At 37.3% G+C, this 19,162-nt stretch overlaps 2 protein-coding genes and 1 pseudogene across 2 annotated transcripts; all 3 read right to left on the bottom strand.

Moving 5' to 3' along the window:
• Positions 1-607: 607 nt before the first annotated feature.
• LOC111401865 (ABC transporter B family member 19-like) lies at positions 608-6,893 on the bottom strand. The gene is made up of 9 exons (XM_023029820.1): positions 5,134-6,893; positions 4,937-4,991; positions 4,678-4,853; positions 4,415-4,579; positions 4,016-4,311; positions 3,611-3,927; positions 3,305-3,528; positions 1,283-3,202; positions 608-1,076 (listed from the first exon to the last, which is right to left on the bottom strand). Exons 1-9 carry the CDS (start codon positions 6,253-6,255, stop codon positions 729-731), a joined length of 4,623 nt encoding a protein of 1,540 aa, XP_022885588.1. The 5' UTR covers positions 6,256-6,893; the 3' UTR covers positions 608-728.
• A 514-nt stretch (positions 6,894-7,407) lies between these two features.
• On the bottom strand, positions 7,408-10,166 carry LOC111401864 (annotated as a pseudogene).
• LOC111401863 lies at positions 9,068-18,313 on the bottom strand. Its single transcript, XM_023029819.1, has 9 exons — positions 18,035-18,313; positions 17,515-17,686; positions 17,237-17,419; positions 17,056-17,155; positions 16,778-16,805; positions 15,881-15,917; positions 15,569-15,721; positions 10,959-12,834; positions 9,068-10,823 (listed from the first exon to the last, which is right to left on the bottom strand). Exons 2-9 carry the CDS (start codon positions 17,571-17,573, stop codon positions 10,392-10,394), a joined length of 2,868 nt encoding a protein of 955 aa, XP_022885587.1. The 5' UTR covers positions 17,574-17,686; positions 18,035-18,313; the 3' UTR covers positions 9,068-10,391.
• Between the last annotated feature and the right edge of the window lie 849 nt (positions 18,314-19,162).

Genomic DNA, 19,162 nt, shown 5'->3' with positions numbered 1-19,162 from the left:
AAACTACATTTGAATTTGCTTAAAACAAAAAAATAATGGTTGAGTTTTTAAGAAAACTCTAAAGATTAACTACTGAACACCAGACTTCCCAACTCTCAAGATTAAATGCGCTACTCATATTTTGTGGTAAAACTCACTTTTAAAACGGAATTGTAAGGGGGTAGACGTCCAAAGTGCTTATGAAACACAAAACAAGTAGTCGATATGAAATTTGGAAGGAATGGGGGTAAGTGAAGCTGGAGAAGCAGGACACGCTTGGAGTATATTTCTGATCTGAGAATTCAGCGTGTGCCCGGCCTCTCCATCTTCAGCCCTCTCCTGTTGTAATGGAAGTATGACTTGCATTGATCAAGCCATTGATATAGTTGAGCAGGTAATTTGGCAGGCACTTTGCTAATTACTTGTAATGGGATGTACTTGAACTTTAAAATACTATACTTCTGATGGTTTAAGAAATGCCATTGGTTACAGAATTCATTTTAGACTTTGATAACTTATTTATATGACATAAGAAGTTCTGCTACTGATTCTTTTAATGCCACACATAAATCAATTACAGATAATTGTCTCATCACTTGTATACAAAATTTAATGAAGTGTGAAAAAATTATTCATCAAGAACTTTATTCTGAATTTCGATTCACCATTGAATTACAGATCACTCAGAACTCGACTTCATGAATACAAGAAAACTGTTTCATGACTAGATTTTGGACCGCATAAGAAGTTCAGGACAATGCATTTGCTTCTGTTTCTACTCGAACCAGGTTAGCATAGATTCCATCAAGGTGGGAAGCCATTAACTCGTCGTGGTTTCCATATTCTGCTACTGAGCCATCATTCAAAACAGCAATATAATCAGCATCTCTAATTGTTGACAGTCGATGTGCCACCACGATGGTGGTGGCCTGCTTAGATAGCTTCTTGAGAGCATTTTGGACATGTTTCTCCGATTCCAAGTCAAGTGCACTGCTAGCTTCATCTAGTAATAGAATTTTTGATTTCTTTAGCATAGCCCTTGCTATAGCAATTCTCTGCTTCTGCCCACCTGATAACTGAACCCCACTCTCACCTACCTGGCAAAATGACAACATTGTAATTACATCGTTAGTGCTAATATGCATCCAATGCTTGTATGGTAATTGGATTGTACAATATTGGACAGTATTAAAGATGAAAATGCCCAATCCTGTCAGATCACAGCATACCTATTGCACTTGATATTTATACTGCCCTAAGCAAACATTAGCAAAAACGGTTTTCTTTGTGAATTTGAACTTACCTCTGTTTCATAGCCTTGAGGAAGGCTGGAAATGAACTTATGAACATAAGCTTCTTTTGCAGCAGTTTCGATCTCAACCCATGAAGCATCAGGATTCCCAAATGCAATGTTCTCTCTTATGCTCCCAGCAAATAGCGCCGGCTCTTGACCCACTAAAGCTGTTTGCTTTCTCAACCATTTCAAATTAAGCTCCCTCAAATCGACCCCACTCAATAGTACCTTTCCCCTAATTGGATCATAGAACCTCTGTATCATCCATATCACTGTTGACTTTCCCGATCCACTTCCCCCCACAAAAGCCACCATTGTTCCCCCTTTTATCTTGATATTGAAGTCCCTTAACACAATTATTTCTGGCCTAGATGGGTATGCAAATGTCACCATCTTGAAGTCCACGTCAAATGGCTTTGAGTTTCCAATCTTCTTACCTTTCTGGCTATCACCGTCTATTAGAGGCTTACGATTAAGGATACTGAAAACAGATGGTATTACAGTTGAAGCCATGGAAGTATCTGGAGCAAGCCCAGCAAGTTGTCCAACAGAAAATGAGCTAAGGACAAGTATCAAGAAAATCTTATATACATTTCCAAAGTCTGTATACCCTTTTTTTACAAGGCAAGCACCAAAATAAAGAGTTAGGGTGTAAGCTCCATACATGACACCTTGAGAAATGCCGAGAGCTAATCCAAGAATTTGTGATCTTTTGATGGACAATCTTTTAGGCTCAGATAAAGCTTGATTGAAAGATTGAACTATGCGTTCTTGTGTTCCAAATGTGGTCACTGTTCTTACATTTGACACAGCACCAGCAGCAATATTGCTAGCCCTGGCATATGCACCGTTATCTAATTTTGGCCCTACATTGATGATTAGATTGAAATAACTAGCACCCAGTGTGAATGGGGTGAGAGCAGTAGCCAACAAAGCTAATCTCCACTCAAGATAAAATGACACACCAAGGCCAACAGCTGCTGCACTTAAGCCCATTAGCAGGACTGAAAAACGATCACCAAGAACGGACCGGAAACTGACACAATCTATTGAAAGCTTAGACACGAGTACCCCTGTGGAATTCTCACTGAAATCAAACCAACCGGGTTCTTGTCTTAATATAGCTCGAAGCAGAAAATCCCTTACTCGTCTAGTGAGCCTTGTACCAGCCCAACCACAAAAGCCTTGCTGGAGTGTCATGGAGATTATACAACCAAATCCTAGCCCAATCAGTATATAGCAAAGGTATCTAACTTCCTTCTTCAACTTATCCATGTTGGGAAGAAAGTAGACTTTAAGCGCTTGGCCGAGAATCAAGGGAAATGTGGAGAGAATTGCACCTGCAAGCATACCCATGAGCAACCCCACTAGCAGCATGATAATTTCAGGTCTCTGCAGGTTCCAAATATCTATAAGTCGGTATTTTCTCAACTCCAGTTTCTCTTCTTCTTTCTCCTGTACTTGGTTTTCTTGAATTGACTTCAGGTAGTTGGATCTTGATATTTCATACACATCCTTTGTCCTTGATATATCATACATAGATTTTTCATTCTGGGTAGAATCCAAATGGGCTGGAACTTCATTTTCCTTCAATACAGGTTGTGCTTCTGAAGCCATCTTGACAAGATTAAAATAGGATCCAGCTTTTTCCATCAGCTGCTGATGGTTACCTATCTCAACAACAGAACCACGGTCGAGCACAACAATTGCATCAGCGTTGCGGACTGTAGCCAGCTTGTGAGCAATTACAATGGTAGTTCTGCCTACAGATATCTTATCAATGGCCTTTTGAACCACACTTTCGGATTCTGGATCCAAGGCACTTGTGGCCTCATCTAAGAGAAGAATTGTAGGGTCTTTTATCATAGCACGAGCAAGTGCAATACGCTGTTTTTGACCACCAGAGACTTGTGTTCCACGATCCCCAACCTGCAAATGAAAATGTAACGATGTAAGGGGATCTACTTTCATATGCATGTGGTAAAAATTATTCTCAAGACTAATTGACTAAGAAAAATTCCACATATCAACCTCAGTATCATAGCCTTGTGGAAGGCCACAGATGAAATTGTGAGCATTAGCCGCCATGCAAGCTTTAACAGCCTCTTTCTTGGTGGCACGCTCCTTTCCCATCGTAATATTTTCTAGTATGGTTGTTCCAAAAAGGGCAGGTTCCTGACCAACCATACCTATCTGATCTCTTAGCCATTTAACTTGCAATGTCCTTAAATCATGACCATCCAAGGTGATGTAACCTGCCAAAATGACACGAATATTAGTAATACTTCATAATCAGGTAGCTTTAGTGATTCGTAATAATGAAGTTCATGAATGTACCCTGGATTGGATCATAGAACCTCTCTATAAGCGCAAATATCGTCGACTTCCCACCCCCACTAATACCAACCAGTGCTAGAGTCTTTGAAGAGGGGATCACTAAGTTAAGAGATTGGAGAATTGGGACAGTTGGACGAGATGGATAAGCAAAAGAAATGCCTTTGAACTCAATTTTTCCTTGCGCACTAGATGGCTTCCTTCCCTCAGGACTGTAAGGATCAATTAGTGGAATCCTGTCAATAACTTCAAACACTCTACTAGCTGCTACAGTTCCTTGCGCAAACTGTGCGAAGTACGATAGTGACATTGCCAATCCCCTTCAGAAATTAGAGATGTTAATCAGATTCTTATTACTTCATGAGGCAATTAATATGAACTGAAAACAAAGATCCTTGCTTGCTATACCTGCCGCCAACATTGACACCGAAGAAACATGCAATGGCATCACCTCCCTTGAGTTTTCCCTTTGCCACTAAAATTGAGCCATACCAGAAAGCCAACGCCCATGTTGAATAAGTAACCAAATAAATTATCCCTATTCCTGCACCTTTGGCAAACCCAATTTTTGCCCCTAATGGCACTGATCTCTCAAGCAAATCGGAATATTTTGTAGCCAAGTTATCCTCAGCTACAAAGGAAAATACAGTTCGTATAGAACTTATGGCTTGCTCTGCAATGCTACCAGCTTTCCTGTAAGAGTTCTTCAGAAAAAGAAACGGAATAAGTTCAGTAATAAATTAATAACAAAGAATAGGGAGTCTCACAGTAATTAGGCATTGTTACCCTATACTCGATTTGTCTCACCTCTTCTTTTGCAGTTAGGCCGCCATAGATACCCTTATAAGCAATGCCACAGAACATCGTTAATGGGGTGACGGCAAAAACTGCCAGAGAAACCTTCCAAGATCTCAAGAAACCAACGATGTAACCGCAGATGAAGGTGAATATGTGATGAACAAAATGTGCAATCTGTATTGTAACAAAATGTTCAAATTACTATGCGAAAACTTCATGCATAAGTTCTCCATTACACAAAGAAATACACGAAAAATGTCAGTTTGATCAACCTTCTCCCCCATCACTTCCTGGATTTGTGCGACATCACTGGAGATTCCATGCATGATATCACTGGTACTAATCTCAGTGTCGAAAAATCCTATGTCTTGTCGAAGAACTGCTCTCAGGTATGCTGTTCTTATTCTATGAGCCGATCTTTCCCCCACCATTCTCCAGCAAGTAATCTCTGCGGTCAGAAATAAAAAATAATATTTTCATCATTAAACCTCATATCAAAATCAGATAAAATGAAAAAAAAAGGTCCATTACCCAAGTAAGCTCCCACCGCTACAACTGCTGCCAATCCAGTCATAAGCAAGCATATCTGTATTACATTAAACATCTCAGAATTGCATCATTATTTCCTCAAATGACATCTTGATCATGTGGTTGCACTATCGCAAACAGTATTAAATAATAGTAAATTTGAATTTATAGGATCAGCTATATATGAAAAGTTATATTACCTTGTCCACTTCCTTCATCATCTGATGTTTGTCATTGTTTTTTCCTTGGGCAAGGTGATTAACAAAATTGCCAAAAAGATAAGAATACCACGGAAGAGATCCCCCATTGATCAATGCTCCCAAACAACCCAATAACACTAGAACTAAATCGAACATGGTTGAATACTTGAACAAGCCGAATAGCCCAACTGATCGAGGGGTTACGGCATCATCTTCATCATCATCCTCTTCAGTTAAAGCTGACTTCAGACTTAAGTCGCCATATTCGTCATTAACATTATGTAAACAATTAGGGGACTGCCTGTAAGTGCCAATATTTTGGCTGTGATTCTGTTGACTGTTATCAATATAACTATGTGGTGACATTTCCTGATAATTTGAGAGCCCTCCATGATCATCCTTAATTTTATCTTTGATATAAGCACGCGATACAGAAAACCATCGCGGGTCCTGATACTGCTGGCAGTCGCGGTAAGTCTCTATCAAGCGCCTTTGACGACTGATGTCATCATAATCGGTCATACTAAGCTCATCTTTTTCAGCTGCAATACCATGATTTCCAGCATTCCCTTCGTTGATACTTGCCATGACCGGAAATTTACCAGATTTTGCTGGATGTTCACCATAAGTGTAACTCCTCTCGAAAATTGAATTCTCGTTGTCAGAGGCAACGTAACTCTGGAGCTGAAGTCTCCCCAAAGGGACCGGATGATACCCCGAGTGAGAAGTATCATAGTATGGATTAGAAATGCTATGGAAACCACCATAAGTACGCGAAAGATAATAATCATTAGCTGATCTCCTAAAAATTCTGCTAATGGTACTAGCTGGAGTAGCAGCACTGGCTGTAAATGGACTAAGTACAGCCCCAAGGTTACGGTTTTCTTGCCATCCGGTTGGTTCAAACTGCCACGAGAGCTCGCCTTGCCATGACCTGTCATAATCAGAGGCAAACGGGGTGGATGGAGTGAGGTTCCGCCTTCTACGAGGAGTCTGATATTGAGAGAACTGGTAAGAGCTGGAACTTGAAAATGAGGTGAACTGATGCTGAGACTTAGCCTGAGATCGATAGCGTCGTCGGTGAGACGAGGAATTCTCGATCTCAAATGAATGTCGATCCATGACGGACCAGTCGACACCCTCAGACAGATAAGAGAGAGGGATTGAGAGAGCACAAGCATATATTAGCTAACTAGCTGTCCTATGAAGCAAAGTAGGGAAGACTCGGGATATTCGCATGCTTCCGACAGTTTTGATGCTCTAACACAGCATCAAAACTTAGTTTTTACCATCAAAGTCTTTGCATTCATCGATTTGCCAGCTTCCAGTCTGTCTTCTGTAATATTTGATTGTTTAAATTTGGACACATTCGTGTTCCTTTCTAACTTCCATGTAATAAAACAACTTAACATTGGCAGGCCGGCTGTGTATTAGCAAAGAGCTAGCCGGCAAATTGGCTGAGTTTCTTGTTTGCTTTAAAGAATTCAAGAACATGAGCAGTACTTTGTGGCTGTTCCTTTGTTCATACTTCATAAGTCTTCTCCTCTAGAAACAAATTACGATTCAATAAGACAACCAAACATATGCAAAAAATAAGTTACTTTTTCCCATTAATTTAAAGCATGTTTAGCATCATCGCTCTGTAGCTTCTGTATGGCCGTAAGACAAAAAAACGTATATGATTTTATTCGTTATTTCTTTCTAGTAAAATTTTAATTATTGCATCTTAAAATTCAAGTAAATACCACTCAGCAGCATTCAAATGCTCCCAAGTATAAATAAAAAACAGTCAGCAGCATTCTTGGTCAGATACATCACACTATCAGATCAACAAAGGAATCACCTAGCTGCCCCCCCCCCCCCCCCACACACACACACAATTTTTATTTATTTATTTATTTATTTTTTGAACGGTCACGTTTACAACAAATGTGTCAGTTCAGTCTCATTTTCCATGAGCCACTCGACGAGCCCAAATAGCCCATGGGCCAAGCTCAGACAAGTTGAGAGGACAAGCTAATGAGCCGCTCAATCCAATTGTCACCTCTACCTAAACCCCAAAAAATGAAAACATGCAAGAAATATAATATAGAACGACCTCCTGCCAAAATGCCGAGTCCGAGCATCACAAGACATGTTAGTATAGACTAACATGGGCCAAAAAAAAAAATGAAATTGTTCTTATTTGTAACTCTCTGAATATCTGGACCATATCATGTTGGCCTTTGTTTATAAGACTAGAAAGAATGAAACAAATGCTGCATAGCTACTCAGTTCCACAAGCTATTATACTGTCACAATCACATTAATTCTTCTTTAAGCTTGTCGATATTTGAATCCAATGAGTTCTCGTACAAATCTAACTCAAAAGGAAATTGCAAAAATGAATGCTAATTGGAATTGTCTGCTCTATACAATATACATCATAATATTTTTGTATAAAAAATGCAAGAATTAACTAAATCCCGCAGAAGGCCACTGAAATCCATGAAGCTAGACTTAGAATCGTAAATTATCTTAATTGTAGTTACTGCCTACTTCCATTATTTGCTACTGTATTTATAATAATCTATATCCTCAGTGATACAGGCAATCCCAAGCATTTTGCATTTGTGCACTGGACAGCCTTTCTCCTGGAAAGAATTATCTAGGCTTTGATTCACTTCCCTTGTTCCAGAATGGTGATAATGAGAAAAACGACCTTGGAGCTGTAAAACCAGGATGAGGTATAAGAAACCAAGAACGTTGTTATTTGTTAAATCTTCTTTCAGGAAACTACATACAAAGAAATCATAGAAGATTTGTGTTGTTGCTAAAACAGAGATATATTTCACATTCCTATATATTTAGAATAAAAGGAGCTGCAAACTAATCCATTTATTTAGTCCAGCTTCAACATCAAAAGTAGAATTTCTTTATAGTACTCGCCTTACATATCACTAAGCCTCCGAACGGCAAATTTACAATTCATTTATAAATGAATTCAACCTCACATTCCAATAGACCTACAAGTAATATCTACTTATTCGCCACTCATTTTTATCTATTCATAAATTAAAAACATTTATCCTCAATATAGAACTCAAGGGAGGAAAAGTTAATTCTTAAACAAGAGACATCTCCATCATCTCTTCCAAATTGATGTTCCAATATCTTCTTGTCATTTTCCCCCTAAACAATAGACTTTCCCAAGTTTACAGATATTTTTTACGTTGGGTGTCATTTCACTTTGTCTCCTCAACTTAACTAGATTGATTTGCTCGAAATTTGGGTCAGAATGATAATATAGGCTTTATGAGCAAAAATAGGAGTGAGTGCCAATCAAAAGCAAGAGCTATCAGTCTGATGGCCAGTGGATCAAAGAAAGCTCATTAACCTCTATATATATTTTATTCGAGCAACAACACCAAAGCACCCAATGTAATGTGCAGTGATGTGTGTATTTCCAGGTCATACCATTTACCAAGTTGCTGATTAGAAAATATATGTAAATTTGTAAATAATAACTTTTAATTGAGCTTCCAGACATCTGATCCTCCCGCTTGAAATTAGTCGGAGGTGCTGGGATAGAATTGTGTGAAGATTCAACTGTAAGAAGAAAAGGGCATGTCTAAATCAATTGAATATTAAAGAAAAATATAAAAAAGTCAAGACTGAAAGAATTGGAGATGAATAATACATCAAAACAAAGCTAAGCCACAGAAACTACTGACCAAACCTACTCTCAATCTAGCATCGTTACATGCCAATAAGAACTGTGGATTCAGTCAGTTGTAATCATTTTGCAATTTCACTTAAATATCGGGAAGAGGGAGAATTTTTTATTTTTATTTTTTTTTTTTGGGGGATGGGGGACCATCATACCGAAATTGTAAAGGAGAGGGAAAAAAAAAACAAACAAACTGTGAGTTTGTGAAAAATGAACAGTAGATCATCAAGAAAAAGAGCGACAAATAATATTCATCCTATGCTTCACATGTTTAGGCATGCCTTTCAAATAATTGTTCCAACAATATTGCGCCATAAAACCCAGAACATAAATACTAGTCACATTTCCGGAGCCCGTTTTCAGAACACAATGTCGAAAGGGAGTTGACCATTGTATTCCAGAACTAGAGGCATATAACTATTGGGTCCAAAATTTGCAAAACCAAAGTGCTATTGTTGAAATTACATATAATTTATCACATGATGTTACTATAAATTAAACTCAAATAGGACAAAAATAATAAAAACTAGGTGCCAAAAATAACTGATCTAGTAAACAAACAGAAAAAGTTATTAGATAATGAAATATCATAATTCACCCTGTTCCTTGGAAAACTCACGTTCATTGAAGCTATCATCAGAAGGTTGTGCTTGAGAAAATCTCATTCTCGACTTCCTCAGATCTTCTGATGGCCAATTGGCAGGATCCCATCCATCTTCTGTATCACTGTCTCCTTCAAACGTGGTTACAGAGATCCAATCAACAAAACTCTCTGAGCCACGATTTTTCCAACCAAAATTTAGAAAACTTTTAAATCCGCTAGTCATATCCTTGCAAGGTGAATTATTGGAGGAAGATGTCGTCGGTGTTGGCTTCTGAGATGTTCCCCATTTCTTCCTCCTTCAAGCTGCATCAGTCTATATTTGACTTAAAGAATGTGAATTCCACGAAGCAGGGCTTCCTACTGGCAAGTCCACTGAAGCGTCAACATCAGACATCTCATTAGAATGAGAAAAGGGATTTTGAGTGCTTGAGTGCCATGACATGGGACTTCCCCCAGGCCAATCTTGCATAGATTTAAAAGGATGGAAGCTGGAAGGCATACTAGGTGGCAACTTAGCACCTAAAGCCTGCTTCAGTTGAGAAATTGATCTCAATAGAATCACCAATTTCTGATACAGAATTGAACAAACTCTCTGATTCCAAGTTCATTCTTTCTTCTCCATTGTCTAAGTTGCTATCACCTTCAGGGTTCATGGTCTCACACCCTTCCCCTCCTTTATCATTAACCATGTTTACGAAGTCGTCTTGCCCAGATGACTCAGGTCATTATTTTCATCATCAATTATAGGCTCAGATGACAAGGGGGTTCTTTCTTTAAAATACTTGCTCTAGCAGCAAATCCTGTGCGGTTACCCATTTTTAGAAAAAGGCCTAGTCTGAACATTGCTCAAAATTTCCTCATCAAATTTTAGTGGTGCCATTACACCACCACTGGAGTCCAGCGGAGACATGTCCCTGATATCTACGGGATTTGCGGAGCTTTTTCTCAGCAAATGTGATCGCGTGACTTCTCCTCCTCAACAATTTGTGCTTCTTCACTCCTGCTCTTGCTGCTGGCAGAGTTTCTTTCTTGTGGACGAATCATTTTACTGGTTCCACCACAAGGTTTGGTATTTTCTTTTCTAAGGTCAGAAAAATTGGGAACAGATTGTGCAAGAGCATTTTCAGGTTGCATTCTTCGTCTCCCAGTATTAATACTGGAAACTTTGGTAGCAGCCCTTGGAGCAGGAGCTGCTAATTGGCGAGGTGTAGAATAGCGCATACTTTTAGTGGGTAAAAGTTTCTTTTCCTGCACACTCCTACTGCCATCATCCACGCAAGAGGTCGCATCTGATACCATATTATCACGAGCACGCTTCTGCTCTAGAAACTCTAAAGCATTTTCATCTCCTTCACTGTTCCCAAATTCCAAATGTTGCTGTCGAAAGAGAACTTTTACATGGTGGGTTAAAAATCGAAGAATACAAATTCCAGTAAACTCTAAAATAACGAAATGGATACAAAATAATGTTACCAATCATTAGTGGCATATATCTCTAGAATATGAATCTACCTGGTCCATCGTACTTGAATTGATGTTAAATGATCTGAGTCGCTCAGCGCGTCGACGGGCACTGGAAATTGAATCATGTCTATCTGCAGATTCTGAAAGTTTGGCCTTTATCTCAGCTCTACTCTGCTCAAGGCTATCCTTCATAGCCTTCAACTTTGCTTCTTTCCCCACTCTGTTGGAACACCATTCATCCCTTAGTTTTGCATCTCTCTTCTGTGTATACCTATCATAGAATTTGCCACGAGAACATTCTGAAACACTAAGCTCATTGAAGTCTTTGTTTAAATCATCACTATAGTTCTGAGTGTCAACAGTTCCCAAAAGTGGCGCAGCAATGAATCCAGTCTTGTTTTTAGGACTCCTAGCAGATTCAGTTGATGGGTAATTATCAGACAATTGAGAGAGAGCTATATCTGCTACTTGTTTAGGCCGAATGTTAGCAGACTTGCCTCTGAGGGAAGTATATGACTGATCTCCAGTACCTCGTAGTTTATGCTCATCAAAGAGCTTTTCAAGCTCAGTGGCTTTCGTTTTCAGATCCTTCAGTTCCTGACTTCCTTTTGACTGCCTTACCCATTGAACTTGATTTTGATCTGGAGGTGGCGTTTTAAATGAATCAAAGCCTTCCTGAGCTTGTGTCATCAATTTACCAGAGAATGGTGTCCGACTATTTCCATAACTGGAACTCGTTTCTCTCAAAGCTTCTGTCTTCTTGATCTGTTCAGGTGCTGAAACTTGCCTCTCGAGCTTCATTCCCTGGGATGCAGAATCTTCGACTCTTGATGCAAAACTAACAGATAACTTCTTGGATGAGGCAAGTTCTTTCTTTTCAATTTCCTTACGCGCCCCCATTGATTCTGCTTCAATCCCTATGTAGAGAGCAGCAAAATCCTCTTTAATCTTTGATCCGGTACCGCCCTCATCTGGCCCAGAGTCTCTCACAGTCTTCTGAGGAGCCTGCAAAATTGATCGTGACTCAAAATTTTCACCTTGACTTCGGATTTCAGCCTGCCCACCAAAATCTTCACCACTCTGAAAACCCTTTGATTTCACTTCATCTCTAGAACCAATCACTTCCTCACTTGTTCCGCCAGGCGAAAACCTGAACTTCTCTTCTGAATTTTCTTGATCCTTGGGCCTGCCTATAAACAATCTTGATTGAGTCTTCCCATTCGTTTGATCTTTCGAACAATCACTTTCACCAGAATCCAAATCACGATTTGAATTACTAGAATCAATAGTATCTTTTGACTTGTCAAAAGAAGAATCTTTCAAACCATTTTCACTAATTGGACCGAGACCCAAACCTGTAGCAGTATTGGCCTCTGACATAACAGCATTTGTTGTAACATTTATGTCACCGGCGCCACTCCATCTCCTCAACACTGCCTTCTCCGCTGCAGTGGATGGCGCCAAGGATAGGTCAGATGACAGCCTCCGGAGCTCACCAGACTTTCCAACAACGGGCTTTGCCCCACTCCAAGAATTCTCCTTCTGCTTGTTCTCGAACAAACTTATCCGGTCCAGCACGCTGAGTCGCCTCGCCGTGGACTGAGAAGCCTGAATTGACTCAGCCTGATCAGAAGCTGTGCTCTCTTCTTTCTCATCAATTGCAGCAACGGCATCGACAGTGGATCCTCGGCTGAAACTGCATCGTAACGGGGAGGCGACCGGGCGGGGTTTCTGCTGCTGGTATCCGGAGGATCCATCGTGCTGTTTAAGGGGCTCCGCAGGTGGTGAGGAGGACAAATCGTCGACGATTGAAGCGTCCGACCCGTATGATGATCGGACGACCCAATCGTCGGATCGGAACTTCCATGGGTTAATTAGGTGGGACCGCCTCTCCGACAACGATATGAACTTGCCGCAGGATTCGCTGTTTTGAAAAATTACCAGCGGAATTCAGAATGTAATTATTTTTCACCTTTTTTCGTAATTTTCTTCTTCTGTATATATAATTGAAATATTACAAAAACGCCCCCTGCATTTAGGGGGTGTTTACAATTTGCATATTCTATTTTACAAAATTACGTTTTGAACACTGAATTTTACTTAATGGTAACAAAACATTTTGAAGTAATAAATGAAAATATTTAATTATTTATTGTAAAATGTAAATAACTAAAAGTCTATTCGACAATCATTATTGTAGATAAAAAAATTTTGATTAGTGATTTTTAGAAAAATTTGTGGTTTAAAAATAGGGAAATTTTTTTGATATACGTATAAAATATTTTATTGTATGAATATTTCATTATGTAGAAAATCATAAAATAAAATAATATGCATCAAACAGACACTAAACAAACCAATGCATCCCTAATTAAAATCACAGAGTACATCCTACATTTTTCATTAATACTTTACATAACATTTATTATTCTTCAATATTGTAATTTCTATTACTCTCTATCAAAAAATTTAACTCCCCCTTACATCTATGTTTCATAAATTAATTTTCTGTTGATTTTAATTCAAGCATTTTCAATGTAATATTAACTTGATATATATTAGCTTCTATTTGTTTCATCTAAAAAATTGATTACAATTTAAATAATTTTAAGCGCACATATTAATAAGATTCATAACTTTTTAACATTAAAGGCTTGTTTAGTAGTGATTTTGAGAATTGATTGTTTGACTATTAGAAAAAAAGTGGGAGCAACATGTGAAAGAAGAAGTCAAAAATTACGGTTGAAATAATAAAATAACGATCAAAAAATCAATTTTTTTTAAGTGAAAAATCACTCCCAAACGGGACTTAAGTTTTTTCGATATCTACTAAAATTCTTATTTTCATCTAAATCAAACAGGGACTTAATTTTCATTTATCACACAGAATTACATATTTTAGCTCTTGTAAACATTAAAGAACGAAAAAAAAAATTGTATAAATCTTTGAAAATTTGTTAAATTGCAAAACAATTTAACATTATAACTTGAACTTAAAATAAATAAGAAATTCATTTTAAGATGCATAATAATAAATAATATCATACATAATTTTTAAAAAAAATATATTTATTAAACATAACTTATATTAAATGACGTCAGCCAATAATTCCATTTGTCCACTTTATAATGTTGGAAACATTTTAGATGAAGTTTTTTTACTATTTTTTAAGACTTTCATTTAAATTTATTTTCTATTTTCCTTGTTGTAGTTTAAAGAAATGAAAATGATAAATTTCGTCAAAGAAAAATGCATTCAATAAAAAATGATAAGCTTCTAGTAATTAATTTTTAAAAAATAACAAAATAATTAAACAAATAGTAGTCAAAATATATAGCGTGATCTGTTGTTTTTAATTAAGGTAGATAATTATATTTTTTCCAGTATAATATGCTTTTATTACCAATAAATAAAATACAGTATTAAAATGTAATTTTCAAAGTATGGTTGCAAATTGTAAATAAAACCAAGATGCACTGTTTTTTTTTTGTAAATTTCTCTATTCTTTAATTAAAAAAATTGGATTGGCCCATCCCAACCTTTCACGGGCGTGATCATAACACTCCCTATCTTCGATGGAGACATTTCGAATCCTAAACTTATTTAAATTTTTAAAATCTATGTCTTTGTTATCGAAACTATCAACATATAAGTTAAAATTGCATTAGAATTTCAAGCGACTTAAATATGGAGGGCAAAATAGTCAAACTACTTAAACGTTTCTCTCATTTCAAGTTGACTTTACTGGCAGTACAAATCCTATTTTCACAGGGCCTGTAAAGGTCACTCACACATGCATGGGGTGAGTGAATTTTTTTTTTAAATAATCACTCATCCCCCGTCGACCCACGTTGGCATGTGAGTGACTTGTGCAGGCCCAATACAGCCAACAAAATTCTTTCAATTTTTGCGCAATTTTAATTAAACACTGACAGTTTTGGTTATGTGGGACCACAATAATATATTTAGCCCCTGTTTGGTCCTCATTTTTGGAGCCAAAAATGCATTTTTTCCGTCACATCAGCACACAATTTTTGACTTCTACACTCTAATGGGGGACCCGCGATATGATGTTTAAAATGCATTTTCATCTAAAAAATATGCACCAAACGGACTCTTAAATAAGTTAGGAATTTATGACCTCACTTTTGAAAGCCAAGAACCTGTAACCACATTCCATGAAAGGTCGAGGTGACCAATCCTAATTTTCTCTATTCTTTATTTGACTTGAGGATAAAATGATATTTAACCAAATTTAACTAATGATGTTGGTTTTCATCCAATAACACCCTAAACGTTTCAAAAGTCGACGGTCACAATAGTGAAAAAATTGCTAGTATCATGATGAAATTAGTCCAATTAGACTTCGTAGACGTTACACGTTTGGGTTTATGCTATATTTAAAAAAGATCGTAAATATTTCTTGATTCTAAAATGTTTCCTATTATATTCGATGAGTTTCAATTTCTAAAACGTGTTCGCTATGAGAACACTAGTTTTTTTTAGAAGTTTCCGTGCAACCTTCATCTGTGCATTCATGTGCCAAAGTGAAAGACACAAGAAAAGCATGCACAAACAAGTGGGCACAGTGCAGCACAAAGCATGGTGGACCTGGGGCAATGATAATGAAGTATACAAGGATTTTCAGAGTTCTTACTTCAGGTGATGCGCGCCAAACCTTTCTGCAAACATTTGAAGTTCCGAGACTGTTTTAACGTTGAAACCAGCAGCAGCAGCACGAGCATATTCCGTTGACAAGTTCTGCATAACTGCATCAATCCGTCCATCAAATGCTCTTAGAAGTTCCTTCCTATCATCAATGGGGGAAGGCGGGTTAATTTACATAATGTAGCACCAATTACTACTAGCCAAAAAAGAATGTGAAGAGAAAATGATCGCCATAAACACTCTACGCATTGAAATACAACAGAGAATGAGAAATAAGATAAATGAAAGAGAGAGGTAGTACTTCGTCGCATCAGCAGCAACAGTCGCACTTGCTTCACCTAGAGTAATGCATAGATTCAATAATCAAGTCAGAGTAGTAATAAGAACTCCCTGACTAGAAATAGGCACATAGGTAATCGTAATTCAGAATTCAGAATTCAGAATTACTGTTCAGATGACTAACAGCTAAAGGAAAAAAACTTGATCACGTATTCCTAAATGAAGAGACTCGAGAATTTCAAAGCCAGTTTCTCCACGTTATGAAAATGACTATAAAAGTAGGGAGTGAGATCACTCATGACCCTCCCGGGTGTGGTGGAGCTCTCAAAGCTGTTCCTGTTTAGCAGATATATTTATGGAAGCAAGTCCTTGTGGTGGACCAAATAGTCCAACTGAATTTTGACATCAAGTAATAATGAAACACAGCTAGTGTAAAATTGACTTTGTTAAATTAAATGGATTGCAATAACATCATCAAAAATCAATCCCCAACTGGCATCAACAATTTGAAAAGAAGTGTAAATACTCCTGTAATCCGTTTGGATATTTGTTCAAAATCCTGGGATATGGGCACTACTAAGTTTGGCACTTCAGCGTTTTGAGAGTTCGAGGCTTAATAAAGAAACTTTTGCAACTATATTGAGGTAGCAAAATTCTTGAAAGTTATTCATTTCTTCAATTCCGAGTTCAAAAGTCACACATTTATGTTTGATATTCTAGCATATTCAGTGGTTGTAAACCATATACGCACATTGGTGTTAGACTCATTGTTGAAGTGTTCAGGTTTTCAGAAAGATGATAGGCATTATCTCAGCTCAATTGGTAACATCATTTTCTTAGGTCAGCATGATCGGAAAATCAAGATAACAAAGAATCAGAGAAACTGATTAACTAAATCGATAGGGAAAATAGAACAGACCCGTATCATAAAGTTGATCTCCTGCTCCCTGAAATTGATGGAAAGTAATTCAGTGTACATTCCAATTACAACACTGCCAAATGAACATTAAAGGCAACAACGTGGAGCACTTGATAAACCTTCATTAATTTACCGCCCCACCTTATTATGAGAACCAATGACTGGAGAAATACACATTAGCAAATTTCATGCACTCACTACTTACCGTGACAAGCATATAATTTCAAAATGAAAATTTAGACACTTTGTGAACTAAAGATCAGAATTTATAAAAGTACCTGTGAATATATTCTTTGGGCTGCTTCTAGTTGGGAAATCTCATCATCCAATTTATTGACCAGTTCCAGAATCTCTGGTGTGTTCACAAATCGCACAAACCTTAACAGAGGAATCACCATTCACTGTCATCTTGAAATTTGTTAATGAATATATTCCATAACAAGTTGCAAATTGCAATACCTCTCAAGTGTTCCCTTTGTGAACCATGTCTCAGAATTTTTACAGCTTCCAACTTCAAGTTTAACAGACTGTGCAGCCGATGCAACCTGTGCCTCTGCTACCTTCAAATGTGCCGCAAATGGTTTAACCAATCCTGATGCCAGTTTCTCTGTGTTTCCATCGCTGGAAACAAACAATTCGCATCTAGACAAAAAGAACTCGAAATAAATAACTAAGAATATAATATTCAGCCATTTATGAAAAATCGACATCCAATGTAATCAACTAGACATCCTCACCGTAAGCGTTTTGGTGACAGACAGAATTCAGCATAATCCAGATGCACGTCCGATTTCATTTTCACAACACACAAATCATTCAAGCTTTCTCTTTGGCTTGTTTTATATATGTTCTTCTATGCGGAATATATCGAATTCTACTTATAAGCAAAAATCTAATCCCACCTACAACCTGCATTACACCGATGAATTTGGATTCAAGTTATGAACCAAAATAAGTTACTAAAAACCAACAAAAAATCCCACAAAGTATACATGGAAAGCAAATTTAACTGTCTAATAAGATCTCAATTCAGTAATGTGTCTACAATGGAACTTTAACAATAGAGCAAACTAATCCAAATTGACATAAAATCGAAATTAATTCAGATCTTTTTAAAGAACATAACTTCAAATGACACCTCAATCTAAGCTCAACCCCAAAAAATGTGAACATGCTGAATCTGTATTTCTACAGCAACTGCAAATTCGAAATTCAGTAATTTATGACAAAACTTGAGATGATAGCCAATAAACTGACCTTGGCAATATCATTGCAAGATCTTCAAAACCCTGCCCGATCATCGGATTCAAGTTCAGACCATACACACATTTCAATCCCTTTTCTCTTGCTAATAATGTGATGGTTTGGGGTACACCATACTTTCAAGAAAACCTAGAGTTGGTGTATATATATGTATGTTTGTGTGTGTATATCTATAATTCTCTCCAAATATTTACAGTGTCGAGAAGGATCTGAAGGGGGAGGAATGAATAATGAGGTTACTCTGTACTTCAGACAAAATGATTATTATTTTGTTGATTGTGTAATCTTAAGCCACTGAATGGTAAAAAGGAACACTTGATTCCTGTGGTTGGGTTGAAATGACTATAATGCCCTTCGTGCTGATTTTAATTGGGGAAATTTGCACTTGGAAAGTCCCCAAACTTTTTGGAAATAGGCACTTTGATTCTCAAATGTCTTCTTCATGCTTTGGATCACGAGAGGACCAGTAGTACATTTTATTAGCTCCTCACAATATTCCTTGATGTCCATCGTGCTATGACTAAAACTATGATTGACAATGAGACATAGATGCTACTATTAATAGCTTGTTTGGGAGGGATTTTTTACCCCAAAAAATTGATTTTTTGACCATTATTTTACTATTCCAACCGTAATTTTTGACTTCTTCTATCACAGGTGGATTCCACTTTTTTTCTAACGGTCAAAAAATCAATTCTCAAAATCCCTCCCAAACGGGGCTTAAATATTCTTTTGGTAAAATTTATAAATTATTTATAGATGGTCAAATTTTATTTTCAATCACCAATTTCAATGTATCCGCAAATATTATTCATTAAATTATTTATAAATTCTTCCTAGATGGAGGCTAAATTTTTACTAGATTGCCCTCAACATTTGATAAATGAAGCTTTGTTTCTCGATCTATGGTTGATGACATTTGATTCTCAATCTTTGATCATTGGTACACGTAGGTCCATGTTGGATGAAAAGTGTCATTTTCTATAAATTTGTGTCACATACGTTGCACGCTAGTCCTTTTTTAGAGATATCTTTGCGAGCCTTCTCTATTTATCTGCTAAGCTAAAAGAAGAGAAGGAAATGAAAAGTAGATATGACGAAACTCCTCACTATCGACTCGCC

The sequence above is a fragment of the Olea europaea genome, chromosome 10, assembly GCF_002742605.1.
Source record: "Olea europaea var. sylvestris chromosome 10, O_europaea_v1, whole genome shotgun sequence".
NCBI classification, from domain to species: Eukaryota; Viridiplantae; Streptophyta; class Magnoliopsida; order Lamiales; family Oleaceae; genus Olea; species Olea europaea.
The sequence above is the reverse complement of the archived record's forward strand: the minus strand, read 5'-3'. Positions and strand labels throughout refer to the sequence as shown.